General features: G+C 42.9%; 1 protein-coding gene across 2 annotated transcripts in view; it reads right to left on the bottom strand.

Annotated features, from left to right (window-relative positions):
• The window catches only part of MIB2 (MIB E3 ubiquitin protein ligase 2), a 26939-nt gene extending 7161 nt beyond the window's left edge, over positions 1-19778 (bottom strand). Inside the window, exons 1-13 of one of the 2 annotated variants that reach the window (XM_010165434.1) lie at positions 19430-19778; positions 18823-18994; positions 12473-12579; positions 10287-10481; positions 8839-8981; positions 8008-8115; positions 6650-6755; positions 5755-5916; positions 4653-4786; positions 2537-2685; positions 1740-1896; positions 903-1057; positions 151-277 (exon numbers count right to left, since the gene is read on the bottom strand). In XM_010165434.1, coding sequence (XP_010163736.1) covers positions 151-277; positions 903-1057; positions 1740-1896; positions 2537-2685; positions 4653-4786; positions 5755-5916; positions 6650-6755; positions 8008-8115; positions 8839-8981; positions 10287-10481; positions 12473-12579; positions 18823-18994; positions 19430-19676 — 1962 coding nt within the window. In that variant the 5' untranslated portion in view covers positions 19677-19778. The remainder of the gene's footprint in view (positions 1-150; positions 278-902; positions 1058-1739; positions 1897-2536; positions 2686-4652; positions 4787-5754; positions 5917-6649; positions 6756-8007; positions 8116-8838; positions 8982-10286; positions 10482-12472; positions 12580-18822; positions 18995-19429) is intronic. The other variant, XM_010165435.1, reaches the window with a different exon arrangement.
• Positions 19779-21110: the final 1332 nt, after the last annotated feature.

Here is a 21110-nt window from a genome sequence, read left to right as displayed (position 1 = left end):
AGGAATGCCAACCCAAACAATGCCAGCTCTTCAAAGAGACACAGACATTCTTAGGAGTCTCAGCATTAACTCAATAGCACTCAGGAAATGTGGGGGTTTGGGAGTGGGACAGATAACAGGTTTTGTAGTTGGTTTTGTTTTGTTTCTTACCTCTTTGATGAGAATTTCTGCCACTTCTTTGTGATTATTGAGAGCAGCAAGGTGCAGGGCAGTGAAGCCATCTTCCTTTTTGGAGTCAACCAGCTGCCGAGCTCTTGCTAGAATCTTCTTTATGGCTCTAGAGTGTTGGAAGTTATCAGAAATGGAAGAGTTACTTTATGAGGAAGGAAATCAATGCAGAAGAGACAGGCCTGCCTCTTCTGCTGCTCAGTAGTTATGAATGTCCATGTTTTAAGAGGCTGCACCATGAGCTAGCACCTGTGATGCAGAGCACTCCTCATATCTCACAGACTGAATTACAAAAATAAAACAAAAGCCCTCAGTTATCATTTAATAAAGCAGAGTAAAATCACTCCTATGAAAATAATGAGCAGATTTATCCTTAGAAGAATTCCAGAGACTCTCAGATAGAGAGTCTTTTCAAGTACTGTTTACTACAGACCTTCTCCTGTCCTTCCACGTGTGAACCCAAACATCTGAGGAGACTATCCAAAAGCAGACGGATTTCCTAGACAAGCTGGGGAGGTATGATAAAGATGGGATGGGGAAAGCAGTCAGCAGTTCCCTGTGAATGCACAAAGGAGGGCAACAGCTCTACCTGGCCATATCTAAACCCATGAAATACGTGATCAACCTTTTCCTTCCTCATTATCTAGAACTACATCTGCTACTTTCTCACTGTTAAAACAGCAAGCACAAGTTAACATCTGTAGAAGCAGTAAAAATGAAAACAGGTCACTTACAGCTTGTTGCCTTTTAAAGCAGAATATTGGAGCAGGTTGAAGCCTTGACAGTTCTGGACAGTGAAGTCTATGTTGGGTACTTCAGTGAGAATCTCAATAACGACTTTGTAATCTGCAGTGATAGCATAATGCAGAGGGGTGTCTCCCTGGGAACCCTACACAAGGATACCAAAGCAGAATACAGGTTACCTGCCTCAGAGAGCCAAATGAAACAGCTCACCCCAAGGGACAGTCCAAGACAAGTGTACTGTCACCAGGTCACATCAGCTCCAGGCCAAACACCACTGGCATCTCTAGCAGTTTCATAGCCTTTGTGCCAGGGTTTGAAAGCAGCTGCTGAGCAGAGAGATGCTAACAGTCCTAACTAGCTTTGAGAGACTGATCCAGCACAGTCCAGTCCCACCATCATATAAGCACACCCTAAAAATGGGCTGGGTCCAGTTCATCATCACTGCCCTTCAAGATCTTAAATGTCAGTCTTCAAAATCTCACCACTCCTTGTTGCTGGGAACAAGAGTGTTTCAACAATACACAGCAGCAGGTCAGCTCTCACTGGAAGCCTGAGTCCAGCACAGCAGAGTGCTACTGGATTGAGCTGAGCAGACTCAGGGTGGTGAAGGGGCAGACCCAAACCTGGAATTTCAGATTACTGAAGGCAGAGGAATACTTCCTCTGTGCAATGCACAGTAGTGCATTTTAAGAGAATAACCTTCAAATTCTACAAAGCAAAAAATAGTGTAAGACAAAGAAGCACCCCTCTGCCTCAAAAAAAAACCCTCCAAAAAACCAAACCAAACCCACACACACCCCCCAAATCCCACAAACCCCAAAACTTACTGGGAGGTTGACATCGCAGTTGAGCTCACAGAGGGTCCGCGCCACCTCTGTGAATCCTTGACTGACAGCAACATACAACGCTGTGCACTTTGCATTGTTTAACAGGTCTGGACTGGCTCCTTTACCAAGAAGCACACGGGCAACCTCAGCTTGGTTTCTGATTTAAAAAAGCAAGGAGTAAGAGGGATTAGATTCAGTCCTGTGCAGACAAGTAAATTCTTCCTCCTTGTAAGGCAACAGAACTTCTCAGGTTTTGTATCTTCTCGACCTCATGCCACCCATTCTTAGTATTAAAAAAAAACAAACCAAAACAATCCACACACAACAAAACCTTCTGAATTTGTACTCTAGAATCTGCTCTCTGCTTTAAATTAACAGGAATCTCCCACTCTTAATGATTAAATCTTCCATGGTAACTGACAACACAATTCAACCTTTCATCTTGCTCTGGAAAGCATGACAGAAACCAACTTAAACTAATCCCAACCAACCACACCATCCCTCTATCCCCCTGGAAAAAAAAACTCTGATGACCAAAACCTCCTCATCACTTGTTCTGATTCCCCTCAAAATTTCTAGAACAGAAACTGACCTAGTTGTGGAGGTTAAATTAGTACACTAAGAAATGCACCCGTGGCCCTGAAACTCCAAGGCCAATTTCTAACATAAGGTAAAATCAGAGAAGAGCCTCTATCAGTCACACATCCTTCACACAGGCTGCCCATTTATCTCTAGAAAAGTCCTTCTGCGGTCATTTAAATCTTGTATCAGGGATAGCAAGAAGAAAGATATCCTACCCAAAAGCTGCGTAGTGCAGTGCTGTATCGCCTTCTTCATCCCTGAGGTTGACATTGGCATGTGCCTGCAGCAAAATCTTCACAACATCCAGATGCCCCTGGTAAGAGGCGATCTGCAGGGCAGTTCTGCCCTGGTTCTTTGCATCAACCTACAGGAAGGGCAGAGACACAGCAAACAGCTTGATTAGGAAAGCCCTTGCCTTGTGCTCAGGCCTTAGCTCTGTTCCACAGCAGGCCTAGCAGGATGGCAGTCACTTGCTGCCGAAGAGTTGCTCAGAAATGCTGATCAGAATCTGTGCCCTGTTGACTCTGGTTTATGTTCATCAACTACAAGGCTGACCTTGTCCCAGAACATTTCTCAAGTGGAAGGGGACAGTGCATTTCGTCAAGGAGAGAGAAGCGAGCGAACAAAGCTGGAAGCCAGTCCTCTAATTGCAGCTCTGATGCCAAATCCCTCTATGTCTGCAAGCAAATACTTCTTGACATCTCTGCCAACAATTCCTTTCCCAATAGGAAAATTTGTGAGGAGATCAAATTAGCTTTGCATAAGGCTTTGAAGATGCCAAGTCCCCATTGTTCTATGTTCCTGCAGGTACTTTACTGGGCACAATGGCTGGAGGGTATATGACAGCGTTGAAGGGCTGCAATGAGATTTTTTGAGAATTAAAGGGACTGAAGAACAAAGAGAGGCTGTATGAAAGGCAAGAAAAAAAAAGGAAAAGAAGCTACTGAAATCAGTGGGAGGTTAAGGAGAAGAGATGAAGGAGCTAGAAAAACCTCAGCAGACTGGCAAGGAGAAGAAAGTTGTTTGTTTTTTTTTCCCCTGCAGCTGGTTCTATGCAGCAGTCAGGAGAGCAGGACAGGCAAGATTTCCCTTGATTCACTCAAAATGATGGGTGAGTTATTTAGGTAAGGAGGCATTAGAGGCCACTGTGTTATTCTTCCATGTACAGAAAGACAATACTGATAAGCTGGAAAGGCCTTGGCAAGCAATTCCATCTTATACTACTAAGTGAGCCTCAAATCTAGCCTCCTCTTGCTTCACATAACACTCTAATAGAAATAATTGATTTATTAATATAACTATTAGAACAGAAATAAAATACAGAATAGAAATAGAAGTCTAATAAAATAACTTATAACAAAGTGCCAAGAGTCAGGAATCCATTGGGATATCTGGGATAAATTTGACAATTGCAGGTATTTGTCTATTTTTGTCTATTCCTCCCATCTCCAGAGGCCTCATTAACTTTTATTTATAAAGAACTGTAACAAATACCAGGCAACGAGCCACTAAATCAGCTTCACAGAGGTTCCTTCAGAATTGATCCTAGTTTTCCTGGTTCATGCCTCCAGCTGCTCCTGCCAGCCACGCAGACATAGCCTCAGCAAAAACTTATCTTTTGTTACCAGTGGTTTCCAAGGATACTGCTATAATACTTTGTTCTCTGGTTCTCCTTTTTTTAACCTGTTTATAAACCCTGCATCCCCCACTGAAGGAGCTTGAACCTTCAAACAGGCAGCTGGAAAGAGCAGTGATTTCAGTAGATGTGATCCTCGCAGTTTGGCACTCTGTAAGCACATAAATTGTTCAGCAACAAGTCAAGCCCAGTGCCCTGCTCCAGTCAGACATGAGATAAGACGCTGCAGGGACATGCACAGCATCAGGATCTGGGCAGCTTTTCTCTTTCCTGATTCCAACAATACCATTTTGCAAGGTCATCTTAGGACAGACACATTCAGCCAGACACAACCCATGGCTTTCTTTTCAGAAACTAGATACTCAGACATCTTGGTACTCTTTTCAGATAGATAAATACCTTTCTCTCTAATTTTACAGGTGCAGTGCCCATACAGGAAATCTGGGAAAAGCCAGCTTTGGAAACATGCTGTAAGGACTTAACTCTAGTTCAGATTTAATACCACAAACTGGAACCATAAATTATGCACATATAACATGCAAATTTAATCCTAAATTGCAGCAAAACCATTTCCCAGCCATTAGGAACTAATACTTTTTCTCCCATCCTTTTCCCCACTTGACCACAAAATTTTAAAACAGTATCTTAAAGAAGAGCTACAAGAAGTAACTATTTGGGATGTCCTCAAAACTTGCCTTGTCTGGGTACTTCTGAAGCAGCTCCCGGACTTTAGCTGTGTTGTTGAGTGCAGCGCTAATGACCAGGCAGCCGGCATGCTCCGACTCTGTCTTCTGGGACAGCAGTTTCTCCAGCACTGTAATCAAAGTACCTGGTAGGAATGAGAAACAGCCACAGGTTAAGAGGGCCAAGGAGCATGGGCATACATGTGTACAGCTGTATATCCACAGTACAGGCCTGCTGTACCTCTACAACTTAGCTGGCACAAAGAGCTTCACAAATTTGTGGCTTACACTGAATTTTTGCTTTACAAGTCTGATGTTTTGAGAACCCAAAAGACACGAGACCATGCTGCAGAAAACCAACCCAGAAAAATCACTAGTAAAAGGCAAATAATCTGAAGACAAATGCCTGGTTTTGGAAAGGATGCTGTAGGGAAGAAATATGGGTCCTTTCAGATGGAACCTCTAACTACAGACTTTTGAGTGCTTGAGAGGACGGAGGTGTTACAGTTCTCCAGACAGAGCAAAGTTTAAAAGCTTGGGCTTGTATGTAAGTTCTCCCTATAGTCTAACTTGAGCAAACAATTTAAGACCCATCTGTATAGCAAAACAGAAAAAATGGCAGGTGTGTCCTCTCTCCTACACAACCCTGACATCTAAAGGAAATAAACAGGCTACAAAAAAGTTTATGAGCAGATGTGCAAAACAGACAAAACTCCCTCTACACATCGTGTGATCCCAAATTCAGTTTCCGAGTGGACTGGGCAAAATAACTGTTGACTTGACAACATTTCCACACAAGGACCTGGTAATACTTCACAAGCATTCAAGAATTAGTGTCCTTCTACAGGAAATGCAGCAGGACAGAACAGGAGATTGAGACAGATCAAGGCAGAAGCAAATACTGAACTTAGGACAGTGCTACGGTGAGCATTCCCGAGTCCCAAATTCCGTATTTTCCCGTTAAGGCCAGCTTTGCTTCCCCAGTAAGGCAGAGCTTGGTTTTGGAGCTCTGTCCAGGGAAGAACAACTGTCCAAAGAGTGTTGTTGTTGTTACACCAGAACAACCATTTCACAATCCCTGACAGATCAGACATCTCTGTTCTCACTGTCTCACTTTTTGATTCCTTTGCATTCTCCGTTGTCATGAGGTTTGCTTCCTCTTCTCTCTGATAGGCTGTGAGGCACGCTGGGTTAAACATCCAGGACTGCCCCCCAACTGACACGCGCAGATCTCCATCCCCATACACTTTGATGACTTTGCCGATGTGCCCGAGGGTCAAAGAGAGAGAGAAATGGTTTTTAAAAGGTAAGATGCAGAATGCTTTGCATCTCAGAACCAATGCAATGCTCCTAAGAGCAGTTTCGCAGGCGGCACTCCTGCTGTGTCAGAAGAAGCACTGAACAGTGACACGCTCGCAGACAGTCCCGCTTCGAGGACTCCAGAGGGTTCTCAGCAGTTTCTCTATTACTGGTTTTATGTAAAAGGGTTTCCCAGACACATTACAAATGTCTGGAGAGGAAGGTGGTGAAACAACAAAACATGGTCTGAAGAACTCTGAGAGAATTGATAAAATTGGGTCTAGAAAGGTCTCCTCTGTGCATTTAATTGCTCCTGGAGGATACTTGTGTTCTTTTTTTTTAGTCATACTGGTCAGATCAGACCATTTTTCCACTTGGACACTTTCCTGCCTCATTGCAGAGAATTAGGGAGGGCGTAAGAGGATGTGTTTGGTTAGTGAAACCTCTTATCTGACTTACTGGTAACCAAATCTTTTATCAGATTCCCCATCTACCCACTTTGCTTTGGTTGGGTACTGCAATAGGATTGCATTACCGACAGCCAATAGCGCAAGGCAATGTTTATTTTGCAAGGCCTCAGCAGTCCCAGAAAGGTCTGTGCACTCACTGACCAGAGGAATACTGGAGAGCAACGCAAGCCCAGTCACTATGACTAATTGCTTGGGAAAACTCAGAAGTTACTGGACTGTCCTGGAACTGGTGCACACTCACAGGTGCCATTTCATCTGTCCACTCCCCGTGACCAGGTTGGAATCGCTTCACTGTTTCCATATCATCTATCACCCGGACAACATCACCAACCCAAAACGTGTTGAGCTACAAGAAAAAGAAAGTCATCAGCTTTTGGGGGATGAAGCCAGGAAAAAAAAAACCAAAACACCCAAACCAAAACATGATCAGCCCCTCCATCCCACCACCACCCTCAGAAAACCCAACCAAACAAGAAGCCCATAAACTCAAAAACCAAGGCATTACAAAACATAAGTACAGCTACCAAGAAATCTGTAATCACCCCACCGCAAAATAAACACAGTCCAAGGGCTGGTGTATTTCTCTTAAGTCAAGTGCACATTTAAGTAGGGAAATAATTTGGGACAGAATATTTTTCTTCTTTTCTTTCTTCTTAAAACCAGTTATAATTAATACCAGTATAAAGTACATAACAGAACTTTCCTTAGTCTATCTCCTCACTATACCTGACTTGGCACTGGAGATTTTAATTCACTTTAATAAGGAAGTTAAATCTGTTCGGTATTTAAAACAGAAAAGAGAAACCAGAGTTTATCTGTGCTGGTAATTTGCCAGATGTTCCCTCTGCTCACTGAGCTAAGAAAGGAGCACTGTCAAAACACACTTTTCAAAGCAGACTAATTCTGTGCAAAACAGCCTGACACTGCACTTTCCACTGGTATTGGAGGTTTGAGCATTGTGACCTTGCTCAGGTCTTTCAGAATTTTGTAATCTTCCAGCAGCTCCTTCTATACCTATTGACCCTGTTTCTAATCATCCACATTTCAAGTCCTCAAACCTCTGGGGAAGGCCAGAGCTATGAGCTTTAGAAATGCAGACACAAAATTAGAAGAGCTGGATTAAAGACTCAGGTCATCCAGAAGAATCAGAGAGAAGTGAGACAAAGAAAGATGCACAAAGGAGAATAAAGACATAAGAACAAGGAAGAAAACAAAATCAAACAGAAATTAGGTGGAAGAAGGTTCCTCACAGATGAAAGGTAGCTGCAGAAGGCTGAGCTACTGTAGGTCTACAGTTACCACTTTTATCAAAGCAGCTGAAATTAAGAAACAGAATTTACCTTAAGAACTTACAACATTTGAAATGCAAAGGTTCATAAAACTGGACAGCCCAGGAGCCCAGCTCCCACTGTCTGCAGCTATCTGCCTTACCTCTGATGCCTCTCAGGAAATTCTGCCCAGCACTACTGCTTTTACAACAGCAGTCTATTTCTTTGGCACTTGCTTGAGACACCCTGTGTCCTAACACAGCGGGCTGAACTGACAGCTATTCCCTGCAGCATTTCTAGTTCTGGCTAAGCTCACCTGTCAGCACCTACCTTAGTCAGAGCTCCAGGATGGAAAGTCCAGCGGGTTTCACTGTTGAACTGGACCCTCACGTCCCCTCTGTCCGTGATTCTGTGCACAGTCCCTGTCTGGCCAATGAACTTTTGATAGAAGGGAAACAAAAAGTAGGGGAAACCCCCTAAATAAATCACATTGCTTAATAGTGAGGAAAGCAGGCATCCAAGGCATAGATGGCTAAATTACCCACCAGCTCCACCTACAGTGATAGGTGTCATTTCTATCTTTACTTCTACTATCTGAGGTCTTTTTTTTAGGTAACAGGTGACAACAGGCTGATAGCTCTTCAAAATAAAGACAAGACAACAGGCTAAGCTCCAAAAACATCGTATGGGCTGAGAAATTTTAGCCTTGGCCAGGGATAGAGCCCACTGTTAACAAAACACATAACTTTCACTAGTAGTAATGCACAGTACCAAAGAGGCCTAACAGGGAATGGATCCAGAACTCCAAAGGAAAAGATCCATGGCTCATTTAAAAACAAACAAACCAGCCATTAGTTTTTTGCACTGGATTCCAAGACTTTTGAGCAACTCTTCTGACCTATCATAGACTCTTAGAAATTATGCAGGGCTCCACAAGACAATTCTCATACAATACAGATTTACCTGAGACTAAAAATAAATCTGACTCCAGTGTCCCATCTCTAAAGAATTTGTATTTGTGACTCAGTCAACACAATATAAATATGGAAGGTAACACGTTACACAAAGACGTTCTGGTAACTTCCTGGCCAGTGCCCACTTACGTAGTCTGAGACAGTGACCGATACATTACCAGGAGAACAGGAGCAAGCAGAAACACACCTCAGCCATTTTAGGATTCCAGCCACCATGGCCCTCCTGCATCTCCCTCAAGATGTCAATGTCCAGCAGGCATTTCACTTTGTCCCCGTGCTGGAACGGATGCCTGTCCGTGCTTTCTTTCCTCTGCAGTTCAGCTGGTTTTCCTAAAGAGAAGAATGACATCACCCACAAACATGCAGGCAATAATACACCTTGTGTCTCATTTGGCTTTGTAACAAGGGCTGCAAATTAACACAGGCTTAATTGGGGCAGAGCAGTGTAAAGCCCTTTTTCTCTTATGGAGTATGCCCTACACGCTCTGTGGGGCAGAACTATGTAAGAGATCAAGAGGATTTAGCTCTAATTGGATATTGTTATGGGTTAAACATGAGGTAGTTCTAACAAGACACAATTTTGTCCCTTCCCAGAGAGGGGAATGCCTTTGAATGATGCCTCTTACTTCATATCAGACAGCTGTAGCTGTTCTTAGCAATTCAGTCACCCACAACTGTTGTTCAGCAGACACACCCACACAGCACTCACAATAAGTTATCTTTCACAGGCAGTCATGTAGCTGGCTTTGGGGAGCACTTTACCCTCCCAGCCTTCCTGTGTAGTGAGAGGCCGTACCCCTGGAAATAAGCTCCCCATCCAACCCTTCCCTTCCCTCATGCTCTTTCTCAGGGAGAGAAAAGAAGGAGAAAGACCTGATTCTGCTGCTGCAAACTCAAAACCAGATCTCTCCATTTTCCTTGAGGGGAGCAAAGGATGGCCCCTGCACTTCATTAAAAAAAAAAAATACAACTAATTTACATCTTAGTAAAAAAATGCTGCAAGGTCAAATCCACAAGTAGTTTCCTTACTTTCACTAGAAGTAAGAGGAAGGGTGGACTGCAGCAAGCTGCCAATAGAGACATCATCTTTGTCCATGATTTTTTTTTAAATCTCCCTGCTGGGCAAGTATTTGTCAGCTCCATTCTCAGAAATCTCACTTCTGTCATATTCCCCTTCAACACACTTGCTGGTCCACCAGAACAATAATATTTGCTCTCTAAAAGCACAGTGAACACCAGTTGGATCACTGCTTGCCTGAAGAACGAATAACTTTGGATTAAGAAAACTGACACTGGGTTGAATTCCTTGCTGGGAGATGCAGGTGCTCCCACAGGACTTCCATGCATTTGCAGCAGCAAGAAGTTGCTTAGGTAGAAGATCCCTCCTTGGGATAGAGCTGTGGGCATCTGATGGTTTTACACAATCTTATCACTGAAAGGCCAAACTACTTCACTAACCACTCAGAAATAAAGCAGTGTGTTCACACACAGACCACTTTTGAAGAGTGGCACACATTACGTGGGAAATTTATAAAACCACCTGCTGATTTTCTGTCTTTCAAGCAAAGTGGCCTTAGTGTCAGGAAACAGCAGCGTGAATCACAGTTTCTCAACAGAAGATTTGTCTCTACTTACCTAATTTTGGGAGATGCTCTTTGTAGTAAAAGCCACCAGATGCCTCCACAGTACATTTCAGGTCCACTTTTCCCTTGTGTCCAACTCTGTAGACGTTTGTGGTACCATCAGACCACGTGACACTGGCCACACTGCGTCCGGTCTCTACATCCCAGCCACGAATATCAACCACACGTCCAATTTTACCTTCACCACCTGATGGAAAAAGAGGGGAAAAGAGTGTCCAGCTTGCACTTTCACTGAGATTGATATACAAAAAACTCACCTGACACTGGGATGTTTATTGAGATATAATTTAATGATATTTTAATCTTAACTAAGAAAAAACAAGGAAAAAAACTTGTTAGTTCTCCAAGTATTCAGCAAAGAGACAAAAATCAATAGCTAGGGCAGATAAAACTCTGACAGAGGCTGCTGCCAGGAAGGATTTCTGGGGCTCTGTCACAGGCCAGCTCTACATGCTGAACAGAAGCACATGAGTTTGATTCACTGTCAGCCCATTGCTGCCTGAAGCAGTGCCCTCCAGTCAAGTGTTCTTCATATACATGAAAGAAGGAAATCACATCCCCAAAAATATTACGCAACAGCTCATGCAACTTCCTTAGCTTGCATGATTCACCTTGATCTACAGAAGGCACAAGAAATCTCAGTCACCTTTTTAATTAGGGAAATTAAACCATAAGACAACTCAGTTTGACCAGCTAGTAGAGAATCTCTACATTAAACTCAGTGAAAGCCAGTCAGCCATTTACTGTGGAACACAAATATGGAAAAGCTGAATTCTGTGTCGAAGCAGCCATTCCTCCTGGTGTGCAGAAGCACTACCTAGCCAGGCACAGTGTCACTGCACCACACTGTGGTAAAATAAAAATACAGCAGCATTGTAAAATCCACCCAAGACCTTTAATTTCTCCTCAACACCACCCAGGTGGAATAACATCAAGTAAAGTCTGATCTGGTACTTCTCTTCACCCGGCCAAGCAAGGAGGAGTAATATTATATTGAAAGAATCCAGAACAGGAGGATATATTTGTCAGAAGGTAAATCTGGCTGGGCACACGGGACATACTCTAATCTAAAAGACAACAGTTTATCAACACTGCACCTAGTGACAGGCACAGCTTGCAGATTCCCTACCTTGCACTGCTGCCAAGTCACTGTGTGAATTTAGGCAAGTCCCAGCACTGGTCTAGTGCTTTCTCAACACCTGTCTGTCTCACTGAGCAGACACTGAGCTTCCAACTGACTGCAAAGTCTTGGAATTGTTTTTCAGGTCACTATCATTGTAAGCAACACAATTCTCAGACATGTAAATGTTGATCTGGTCTCAAAAGGATGGATAAGCTGTACTGAGCATAAGCTGCTTTTGCTCTCAGACCCTGCAAGTATCCATGTCCTCCACTGAACCCAGAGCTGCAATAAATGGTGGAGTCAACACTGGAAACCTTTGGACTTAAAACTTAATTAAGGGAAAGAACAAGCTGTAAACATTACAGCACATAGAGGGCTCAAGAAAAGAGACAGTTAAGTTTCCTTAACCCTGTACTGCTAAGCAAAAATTGGTATCAGTGAATTAGACATAGTTATTACACGCCAAGAGCAGCTCTAGAAAAGGTATTTTTGTCCCTTTGCATTTTCAGTCTGAAATTTCAGTTCATGAAGAAAGTAGAAACCATTCTCCAGCAACCACAGCAAACAGTTCTTCGTCAGTGCTCCATGTGAAACACTCCTTACAGATTCTCTTCACTGTTTAATCACCCCACCAAATAAGGATATTCCAAATAAGGATATTCCAAAGAACCCCAGGCAAACCTTATTCCCACTGTGAATGGAAGCTTCTTCAGGAAAAGATGGGTCTTTATTTTCTTGTAACACGGTTATAGTTCTGTACAAGATCGCCCTGGATGGTTCCTAAGAGTTTTCACATCTATGAAATAGAAGCAGCAAAACCTCCCTCCCACACCCTGAGTGAATGCATACAGTTTATGTCTCAGGTATGTTTTTAAACAAATACAAGAAAACAAATAACTGTTTTATTCTCTAAAGAACAGCAACCTGCATCATCTAGAACTGCTCCCCTAGCAGCTACCACTCAGCACATCTATTTTCAGCTAGCAATGTGGCAATAAGAAAAACAAACAAAAAAATCTAACAGTTTTTTACAAGACATCTCAAAAGCAGCTTACCATCCTGGTTACCCCACTCCCAGTCAGGTCCACGAACCACTTTAGCCCCCTGGAAAATCCCTTTTAACGTGATGCGAGTCAAATTCTGTCGAGGACTCACTAGGACTCTAGAAAATCAAAATAAGAGAAAACAAATTCATTTCTTGTTACTATTCACACTTTATAAAGCTCTGTCCCAACTGAGGTCTGTCATATGAGGACCAAGTGTACCACACATACAGAAAACCACGGCTTGAGTTCTGAAGGGCGTGTAAGAAGGGGGAGAAAACAATAAAATAGCTGAACAGGGTCTTTGATCCTAAAAGCTGCTCTCCTCAGGAAGGTCAGAATACTCAGGCACTGTTCCACTGACGGCAGAAAGACAACTAGTGAATAACACACTGGGCTGAAGACCCAGGTTCATCTTCAAACACTACAAAAAATTGTGAGATCCATGGTGAGCTTTAAAACGGTCTGTGTTTCTCTCAACTGTGAGATGCAGATAACTGGGAAGAGACGTCGCTATGTGACCGTGAGGAACAGACACACTTCAGTGACGGTCTGTGGAGACAAACACATATCTACACACATGGAGCAGGACTCTGGTGGGGTCTCTCTCTCATGTTGTTAGATACCAGAATGTCCTCTTGCTAACTCAGGAAGTTGAACATATATAAACACAAAGATACAGAACGATTACATTCACTCACTCACACACAGCATGCTTAGCCATGAAGGAAAAATAATCATCCTTCTTTCAGCATTTCAAGAGCTTTGAGGGGGTTGTGCAGGGCAAAACTAAAATCTAGTAGCTCCAAAGGAGAAAAAACTCCCCACGTGTTCCGAGATGTACAAACCACAAACTATATTAGGGCAAGGCAGCTCACCGAGGGCCAAGTACGATTACTGTGAGTGCATACAAATCATTACTTTGTAACATAACTATTTACCAGTATTCTACAGCATAAGGTATAACATCTGCAGACAAAAGTCCTCAAAAATCTGGCTTTAGCAGCTTCACCCCACTGCCTACAGAGAGCAGAGGAAGACCTGCTACAAATATCGTCAAACAATCCTAAACATCACAGCAGGAGGGGATGGTGGTTTTCATTGACAGCTGTGCCCCTGATAATCCACATTTCCCAAAGAACTCCACTCAAGTCAATTAATACGAGTCTCTCAGAATTAAAATATCTTTAAAACAGCACCTCTGAGAGGAGGGGGAAAGAAAAAAAAAAAGGAGTGAGGAGAAAGTCAGTAACTCCTCCAGAAAGTCTGCCATCAGAGAGTGAGACCGACGTTCAGCTGCCCTTGCATCCCATCGTTAAGTTTCAGGCAGTGCTCACAGACACGACTACGGTGTACGCCGCACGAAAGCATTAACGGCTCAGGCAGTTTCTTATCTCAAAGTCATAAGGAGTTCAGCAAATTGCATAACCCAAGCTGCAGACCGCACAGCCGAGTTCACTTGCTGAAAAGCAGAGCAGATTAGCCCAGCATTGTTGTGGCTAGACTGTTTCGAGGATAACACAGACCTCTCCATCTGCCCTGCAATCCACACCACAGACATGCACACCGATCCATCTTAGGGAAAAGAAAATAAAGAAATACCTACATGATGGCAAACAGGGGGTCTGATGTCCTGTGAAAGCAGCTTCCAACTCCCATAACGTCACAGCAGCTCTCTGCTGGTTTGTGTGTGCTGTTCCTAGTCTCTGTTCCCTAGTGAAAAGCTTCCTCGTGAGACACCAAGCCACCAAAGTCCTTACAGACCTGTCTGTGCTGCTTGCCCGGGGTACAATCCACTCTCTAGGTGACTGCAAAGGTGCTACGATCCATACCCGTAACCGCGCACCTCTGGACAGGGTCCTGGCAACTCCCAGAGCAGGCAGAGCAAAACCAAGTTCAGCAGCTGTTCCACAGGGGAAGGGGAGGGGAGGGGAAGCCTACCAGGGGTAGGGCTGACCTCAGAATGTTGTATTTATTTTCCATCTAATACCCAGAGAGAGAAGGTGGAGACTCAGAAAGATAAACAGCTTATGCTTGAACTTACTGTTTACTTATCCATCAAAAGCCTAAGTCTTTTACCTTTCTTAACTTGCCAACAGATCTCCCACCTGTGCTTTACAACCTGATGTGTTTAAGAAGAGGGAGAGATTATTTACACATGTTCTTATAATTGTTCAGTGTTCATTATCCAGATTGCAGCTCCACAGGAGGAAGAGGAAGATTGGTTTTTGAATGGGTGAGATTTTATCTGTTTCAAACACCACCAAGGCTGACAGTTGTTATGAAAGAGAAGATAATGAAAGAGGGCTAGGAAAAAGCTCAGCTAAAAAGAAACACTGATCAGCATTCATTTTATTACACTGTCTCATGCACTATAGACTGGCTTCTAAAACCAGCACGGATCTGTGTACTACATCTGAAATAGTTTAGCTACAACATGCTGTTTTCACTGTATTTTTTTGAATGCTTTTCTAACAATTTATCAAAGATGTCTTAGTCAAGCCCTGAAACAAAGTGATAAAAATATACTTCTCTCCTCCAAACCCTGCTCTCACAAGAGAGAGTTTCAATGCAAAGATTCCCAGGGAGAGTAAAATAAAGCAGTAAGTTAAGCTTAAGCAAGATGTTTAAACAGCAAAATAACCACCATTCATTATATCCCTGGTATAATTTCCCTTTTTGTATCATCATATAACAGCAGTCATTTCCCATCTCAACAGCTCCCACATTAACCTGTCACTTTCAGCTAAATTTGTTGCCAAAGAACAGGAAAACAAAGCTGATCAGTTCAGAAAGCCGAGCTTCCTTAAAAAATAAAGAAGTGTAAGAAACTCCATCTCCCATTCTACTGAAATGCTGGAGGCAACCCACCATAGCTGCCTTCTTTCTCTGGCCTCATAAAAACTGTGACCTTGTCTTGAACCACACTGCTGACCAGCAACGCCAAAGAATGATGTGAGAATTGGATACCCAGAGCCAATACATCTTGGGTTTTAATCTAATTCAACATGTTTTGCTCCAAATACTGGATAAAACCCAAAGTTATTAGCATGTTGCAAAAATACCCTAGGGATAAATTTAATCACTGCAGTATTGCCTTTAATAACAATTTTAATTATGACAGCCAAAGTCTGCAGCCATTTCTGCCCTACAAAATCCAATGATATTAAATGACTATAGAGCACGTACTGTACAGAATGAAGCGACGGCTCTTCAGCGTGCTGGGAACCACCCCCCTGAGGATAGTCAAATTTCACCGAGGTGATCACATAGCCTTTCACATCACCAAGAGCTATGATGCAGAGAGCTAGAAAAATAGCATCAGCCATGCTTTACAGATTGAGATTTGAGACCCAAAACAACTGACTTGGACTACTTTTAATTTGCAGTAGCAATCCAAAGCCCTGCAGAAGTCAGAGACCACTCATACCAGGCACAGATAACATTTTGCAAGACAGAGACTACTCCACTGCAGAAAATTCTTATTTGCAGAAACAAGCACAATGCATAGGACTGGAAAGTAGAAGGGATGGTCACCCTGCAAGGTAGCAGGCCATAAATATTGTGTTAATCTCTTCAGAAAAAGGCACAGCTGTAAACTAGAATCTCAGCTCATGGTGGGTACAAACCCACAGTCCTTCTAGGAGGTATGAAGATCTACACAGGCTACCTCAAGAAAAGCCAACGTAAATATCTTGCAGAAACTATGAGTAAAACCAACCTCAACGACGGAAGAAATTCCAGATTCTCTAATCCTCCCTAGCAAAGCTTTTACTGAAGCACTTCCAGCAAAGGATAAAGGAAGGAAATTCTGACAGATGGCAGGCGGACGCCGATTGCTCAAGCATGAGCCACACTAAGACAAGGACACTAGTAAGTGGGGGATCAGGATCACAGAAAACTATTTCAGGAACTGCCTTTACCAAGAGTTCCCACTGTCAATCCTATCCTTCCTTACCAAGGCAGAGTTCTTCACAAAACCAGCTGTACGTGTATAACTCACACCGCAAGGTCTGAGTTGGGCTAAACCCTTTGCTGTCTTTTCTGCTAACCTCCAAAGCTAACTCATACCAGATTTGGTTTTGGGAAGCCACAGTGGACAAGATTTCAGACCAAGTCTACTAAACGCGAACTAAAACACGTGTGTGCCCCTAAGACTCCACACTGTACTCTAGACAGAAGGTTTTCTCGACTGTGCTCTCAGAGATGTCCATACTCAGCCTTTAATGGCAGAATATTGTCCTGAGAATGATAGAGAAGCACTGGTGAGCAAAGTGAAATGTCTCATTATCATCCTTTAAACATGACTACTAGTTCAAAACACAGGCTAAGGATGTTTTAGTGAAGATTCCTCTTGCTTACACTTTTGATCACGTAAATCCAGAAAAAGAGAAAGATAAAATACATCACTGAAATTTAATCTCTATTCCACAAATCAAACAAAAGCTTCCAAACTAAATAACAGAAGCTCTAGTGCGGGGATATGCACTAGTGTTCTGCAATGTACATGGGTTTTTTTAGGAGGCACAGTTAGGTAGTTTATCTGGTAAACTGTGGTGAGGTTTTGTTGGGTTTTTTTTAAGTAAAATTATATTCATTCATTAATAGAATTCATATTAATAAATTCATTATTACTTAATGAGTGTTTTAAAAATGGTTAGGAAATAAACAATCACACAAAAGTCAGATTCGATTCACAATGTTACGCACCATAATTTCTTAGTCTAGCATCTTAAACTGACACTGCATAAATAACACGTGTTGAAGAGGTTACCACAGTAAATAAACCTGCATCCCTTTTATTACATAGTAATCAAACTCCCAGCAGTTGTCACTCAGCTGCTACATTAATTCAGGCTTACAGCATAAGCAGTCACAGATGGAAGGCTGGATTATTAAAGCTGCCTTGAATGGGTCTGCATTGCACACGCATACCTAAATGATAGCACGCACTTGTTCTTGTAATGCATCTGATTTCAAAATCCAACTGGTAACTTGACTAGACAGAGCAGGTTTAAGAATTATGGCTGAAAATAACTGCAAACTCTGTTTTGACTACAGTATAAAACACGACGTGAGAAAATATTTGTATTTCTTATGCTTGATTACACAAAACATTTCCCTGTGTAGCTGGCTCCTCCAACTCCATTGTTCTCCAGGAAAAAAAAATCAGACTTTAAAAAATTGTTAAGGTTGTGATTTATTGGTGAGTGAAGTCTAAAAAACAGCCTGGGTAAAATGCACCACATCCCCTACTGAAATTCAGCTCAGCGTCAGCCCTGAGAAGGTGAGGCACGATAATGCCATTGCTGCTTTTGCACTTGAATATAACACTAATATTTTGTATAAGAGGAAGCTTGGTTATTTGCAGAACTCACCAGAGTGTGCCTGACTCTTCCAGCCTGAACATACACCTGATGAGTTTTGCTTTGCTATCCTGCCTACAGGACAGTGATTGATCTTCTAATTACTAAACATATATTCAGCAAACAGACACACGATCACGAGAAAACATCTTCAGTGAAACTGAGCTGTGCGTTCTTTTAAACTAAGGATGGGATGTGAGCCTCTCCCAAAACAGCTACAAAATTCAAACCAAACAAGAGCAATAAAAAAATATCAGCAACTGGCAGATGTCAGGAAGAGATTACTTCAAATGGCAAAATACTTAAAAAAAACACAGTACTTCCCGACACCAGAGGTTCAAACTCAGGTCATTTAAGACCTGAAATAGCCTTCAGGTAAAAGTGTCTTCAAAGCCTCTTTAGAAAACTGACTGGGAACCCTCTGCAGTGTTTGTCTGGGTTTAAGGCCTTTTAAATCCTAGGATTAGGGAGCTGCTACAAACAGTTGTGGTTGGCCTTGCCTGGGTTTAGCTGCATAGTGCCACGTGGTGGGTCTGGTAGCAATTTACTGCGTAAGGACATCACACTGTGATCTCTGAAATTGTCCTACTAGAGGCCTTTGCTTCCTCCGTCACAGGATCAGCAACGGCAGCAGTTACAACTGGATGCACAGAGATGCTCTCTCACAACTGACCGAGAACGGAGACCAGGGAGGGGTGGAAACTCCCAGCTCTTCACCTTTGGTTAAAGAGACAGTTGATGCGACAGCTCCATAATACAGCTGCATTCCATGGTTCTGCATTTGATCTCACTGATGGTAAGCCAAGGAGTACAATCATTCAAGTACATTTATTTATAAATTATAGAGACATGTACTAGTGAAGTTCTATTGTGTTATTCCTGCACCTCAATAGATGGTCTTGCACACCCCCTGGGGCATACACACCCCACTATTATAGAACAGTGACCTATAAATCTCAACACAGCTCACTAGACTTCCCCTGTATCACCACTTACGGTTGTGAGTGTGCCGTCTCGTAGCGCTCGAAGGAGTGAGACAGATCATGCTTGTTGTTCATGTAACACTGCGTGCACAAGTCGTAGTCAAAACACATCTTGCACTTCCACCGCATTCCCCGTATTCCATGCTTCTTGCAACAGTCACAGATGATGTTAGGGTGACGGACACCTAGGAGAACAAAAGCAAAGGAATAGAAGATTCACCTAAAATCCAGAGGAACCACGCTGACCAGGCTCTTAGAACTAGATCAGCATGTTTTAAAGAAAAAAAATCATGTACTGTGTGTGTACTGAGGATGATGCAATAACATAATACAAAGTGGTATGGGAAATATCCGTTCTCATCCTAAAAGTCATGCCAGAACCTAACAGAATGACAAAGTCTGCGAAACTGTTAGACTCACAGATAAAAAAGAAAGAAAATCCTTTGCACAGAGGCAAACAGGAATTTCAACTGGCTGAGCGTACGCTGCTGCTCAGCACCAGTCCACAGGTAGTGGCAAAAGGTTTAACATTCCAGGCAGCACGAGGCAGGTGTCACACCTGCTAAAGGAGCTGGGTTTACAGCACCAGCGTTTGTGTTTCTTGCCCAGGCTGTACTTACCTATTTGTGCGTTATCGTACAGAAGAAGGTCATAAGCCCCTTGGAATCCAGTCCGATAATTGGTTCTGTTGCCTTGATCCCACTGCACGACCACAGTCTTATCTGGTGTGGTTGGGCTGCCTGTCCGACCAATCTCAACCACAGTCCCAACGTTCCCTTCACCGCTGTCCTGGTTGCCCCACTTCCAGTCCACTCCGCGAACGACCCGCATCCCAACCTGCATGCTGGCATAGGGGTCCACGTCCATTGATCTGCACGGCAACCCCTAAAATTCTTCCACGTAAGGGGTCTTGGAGACAGGCAGTGTCATCAGCAACACATTCAGCAGCAGCAGCAGCATGCTCAGCACACCTAGTAAGACAACATGCAATTAAGTGATGCCAGTCAACACACCACATTTTCCCCAGAATGACCTGGCTACAGAAAAGGCCCGATCTGCTGAGTAGATAAATCTGGACTTTATTTAAAACAGGGATCCTCACAGCTTTAGCACAGATGGGAAGGATACACAAACTAGCCAGATTTCCAAGGCACAGAAACATCTGCATAATATCCAAAAGACTTATTCCAGAGCGCTGGGTATGAGGGAAGAGAACTGGGCAAGAAGTCTTCACAAAACTCCAGTACCAGCCCTTGATTTCAAATTCAGGAATACATGCAACAGCTACCAGAGACACAATGGCAGCAGAAACAAAAAAGCAGAGTAAATGGAGTTGAAAGAAATGACCAGGAAAACACCAGCAGCATGATTTAGCAATAAAAATTCAATAGTCATCTATTTTTCAGGAAGACTCTTCATGTGCATGTTACCACATAATACTGCAGCATTGAGTTTCACTTGCCCAGAAAGTTAGTTTTGGTTTTGATTTGGGGACAGAGGAAGTTTTAAAGACGCATGTGAAAGGAATGTTTGTCTGTTTTCCAAAAGCAATAGCCGTTTTTTAAAAAGCACCAGTGTCAGAGAAATGTCAATCTTTTCCTGCTATTTATCAACGCCAGCTAGAGCAGGAAAAGGGAAGGGTTACTGTTTACCTCCAACAAACAGCAGATTTTGTGCTAGGACTGGTAAAAGCTTGGGATAGCCTTTCCAACTGTTGCCATGACAATTGGTAAATGAGGTGAATATCACACAGATGAAGCACATCCACAACTCTGAATTAAATCAAACAGACTGTCAGAGCCTGGTTTACCTCTTTACCAGAACAAGAGGAGCGTGGCTTTCAATATTTAGGGCCAACCTGCTGCTTTGACTTCTGGAAAAATCCCATGTGCCATCCTTTTATTTTTGGGCACCCCTGCGTCTCCCTCTTCCTCTCAAGCTAACCATATCATCAAAAATTTTCATAAAATTTGGGAAAAAAAAAAAAACACAACAGAATACCAAAAGCCAAATAGTGCAGATCCCAAGAGGACAGCAAATCTTACCAACTGCCACGACACAGAGCCAGTTCAAACCAGGCTGACAAACCTGCTTTAGCTGACAAGCTACTCGGATGTGCACTCAGACACGGCAATAGCAGCAGCTTTGTGCCATGTTATTAACGCTACCACCTACCAATAAAGCAACTGAAAACACTGAGGCCTAAAAAAAAACCTCTTCTTCCAGCCAAACATCCCCTTTTAAATGCATGGAGGAGTAGTGTGATGCAAAATCAAGTTTCTAGCATGCAGAAAGAGCCTG

The sequence above is a fragment of the Antrostomus carolinensis genome, unplaced genomic scaffold (assembly GCF_000700745.2).
Source record: "Antrostomus carolinensis isolate BGI_N321 unplaced genomic scaffold, ASM70074v2 scaffold18133, whole genome shotgun sequence".
Lineage (NCBI taxonomy): Eukaryota > Metazoa > Chordata > Aves > Caprimulgiformes > Caprimulgidae > Antrostomus > Antrostomus carolinensis.
This window is presented reverse-complemented; position numbering and strand designations above follow the sequence as displayed.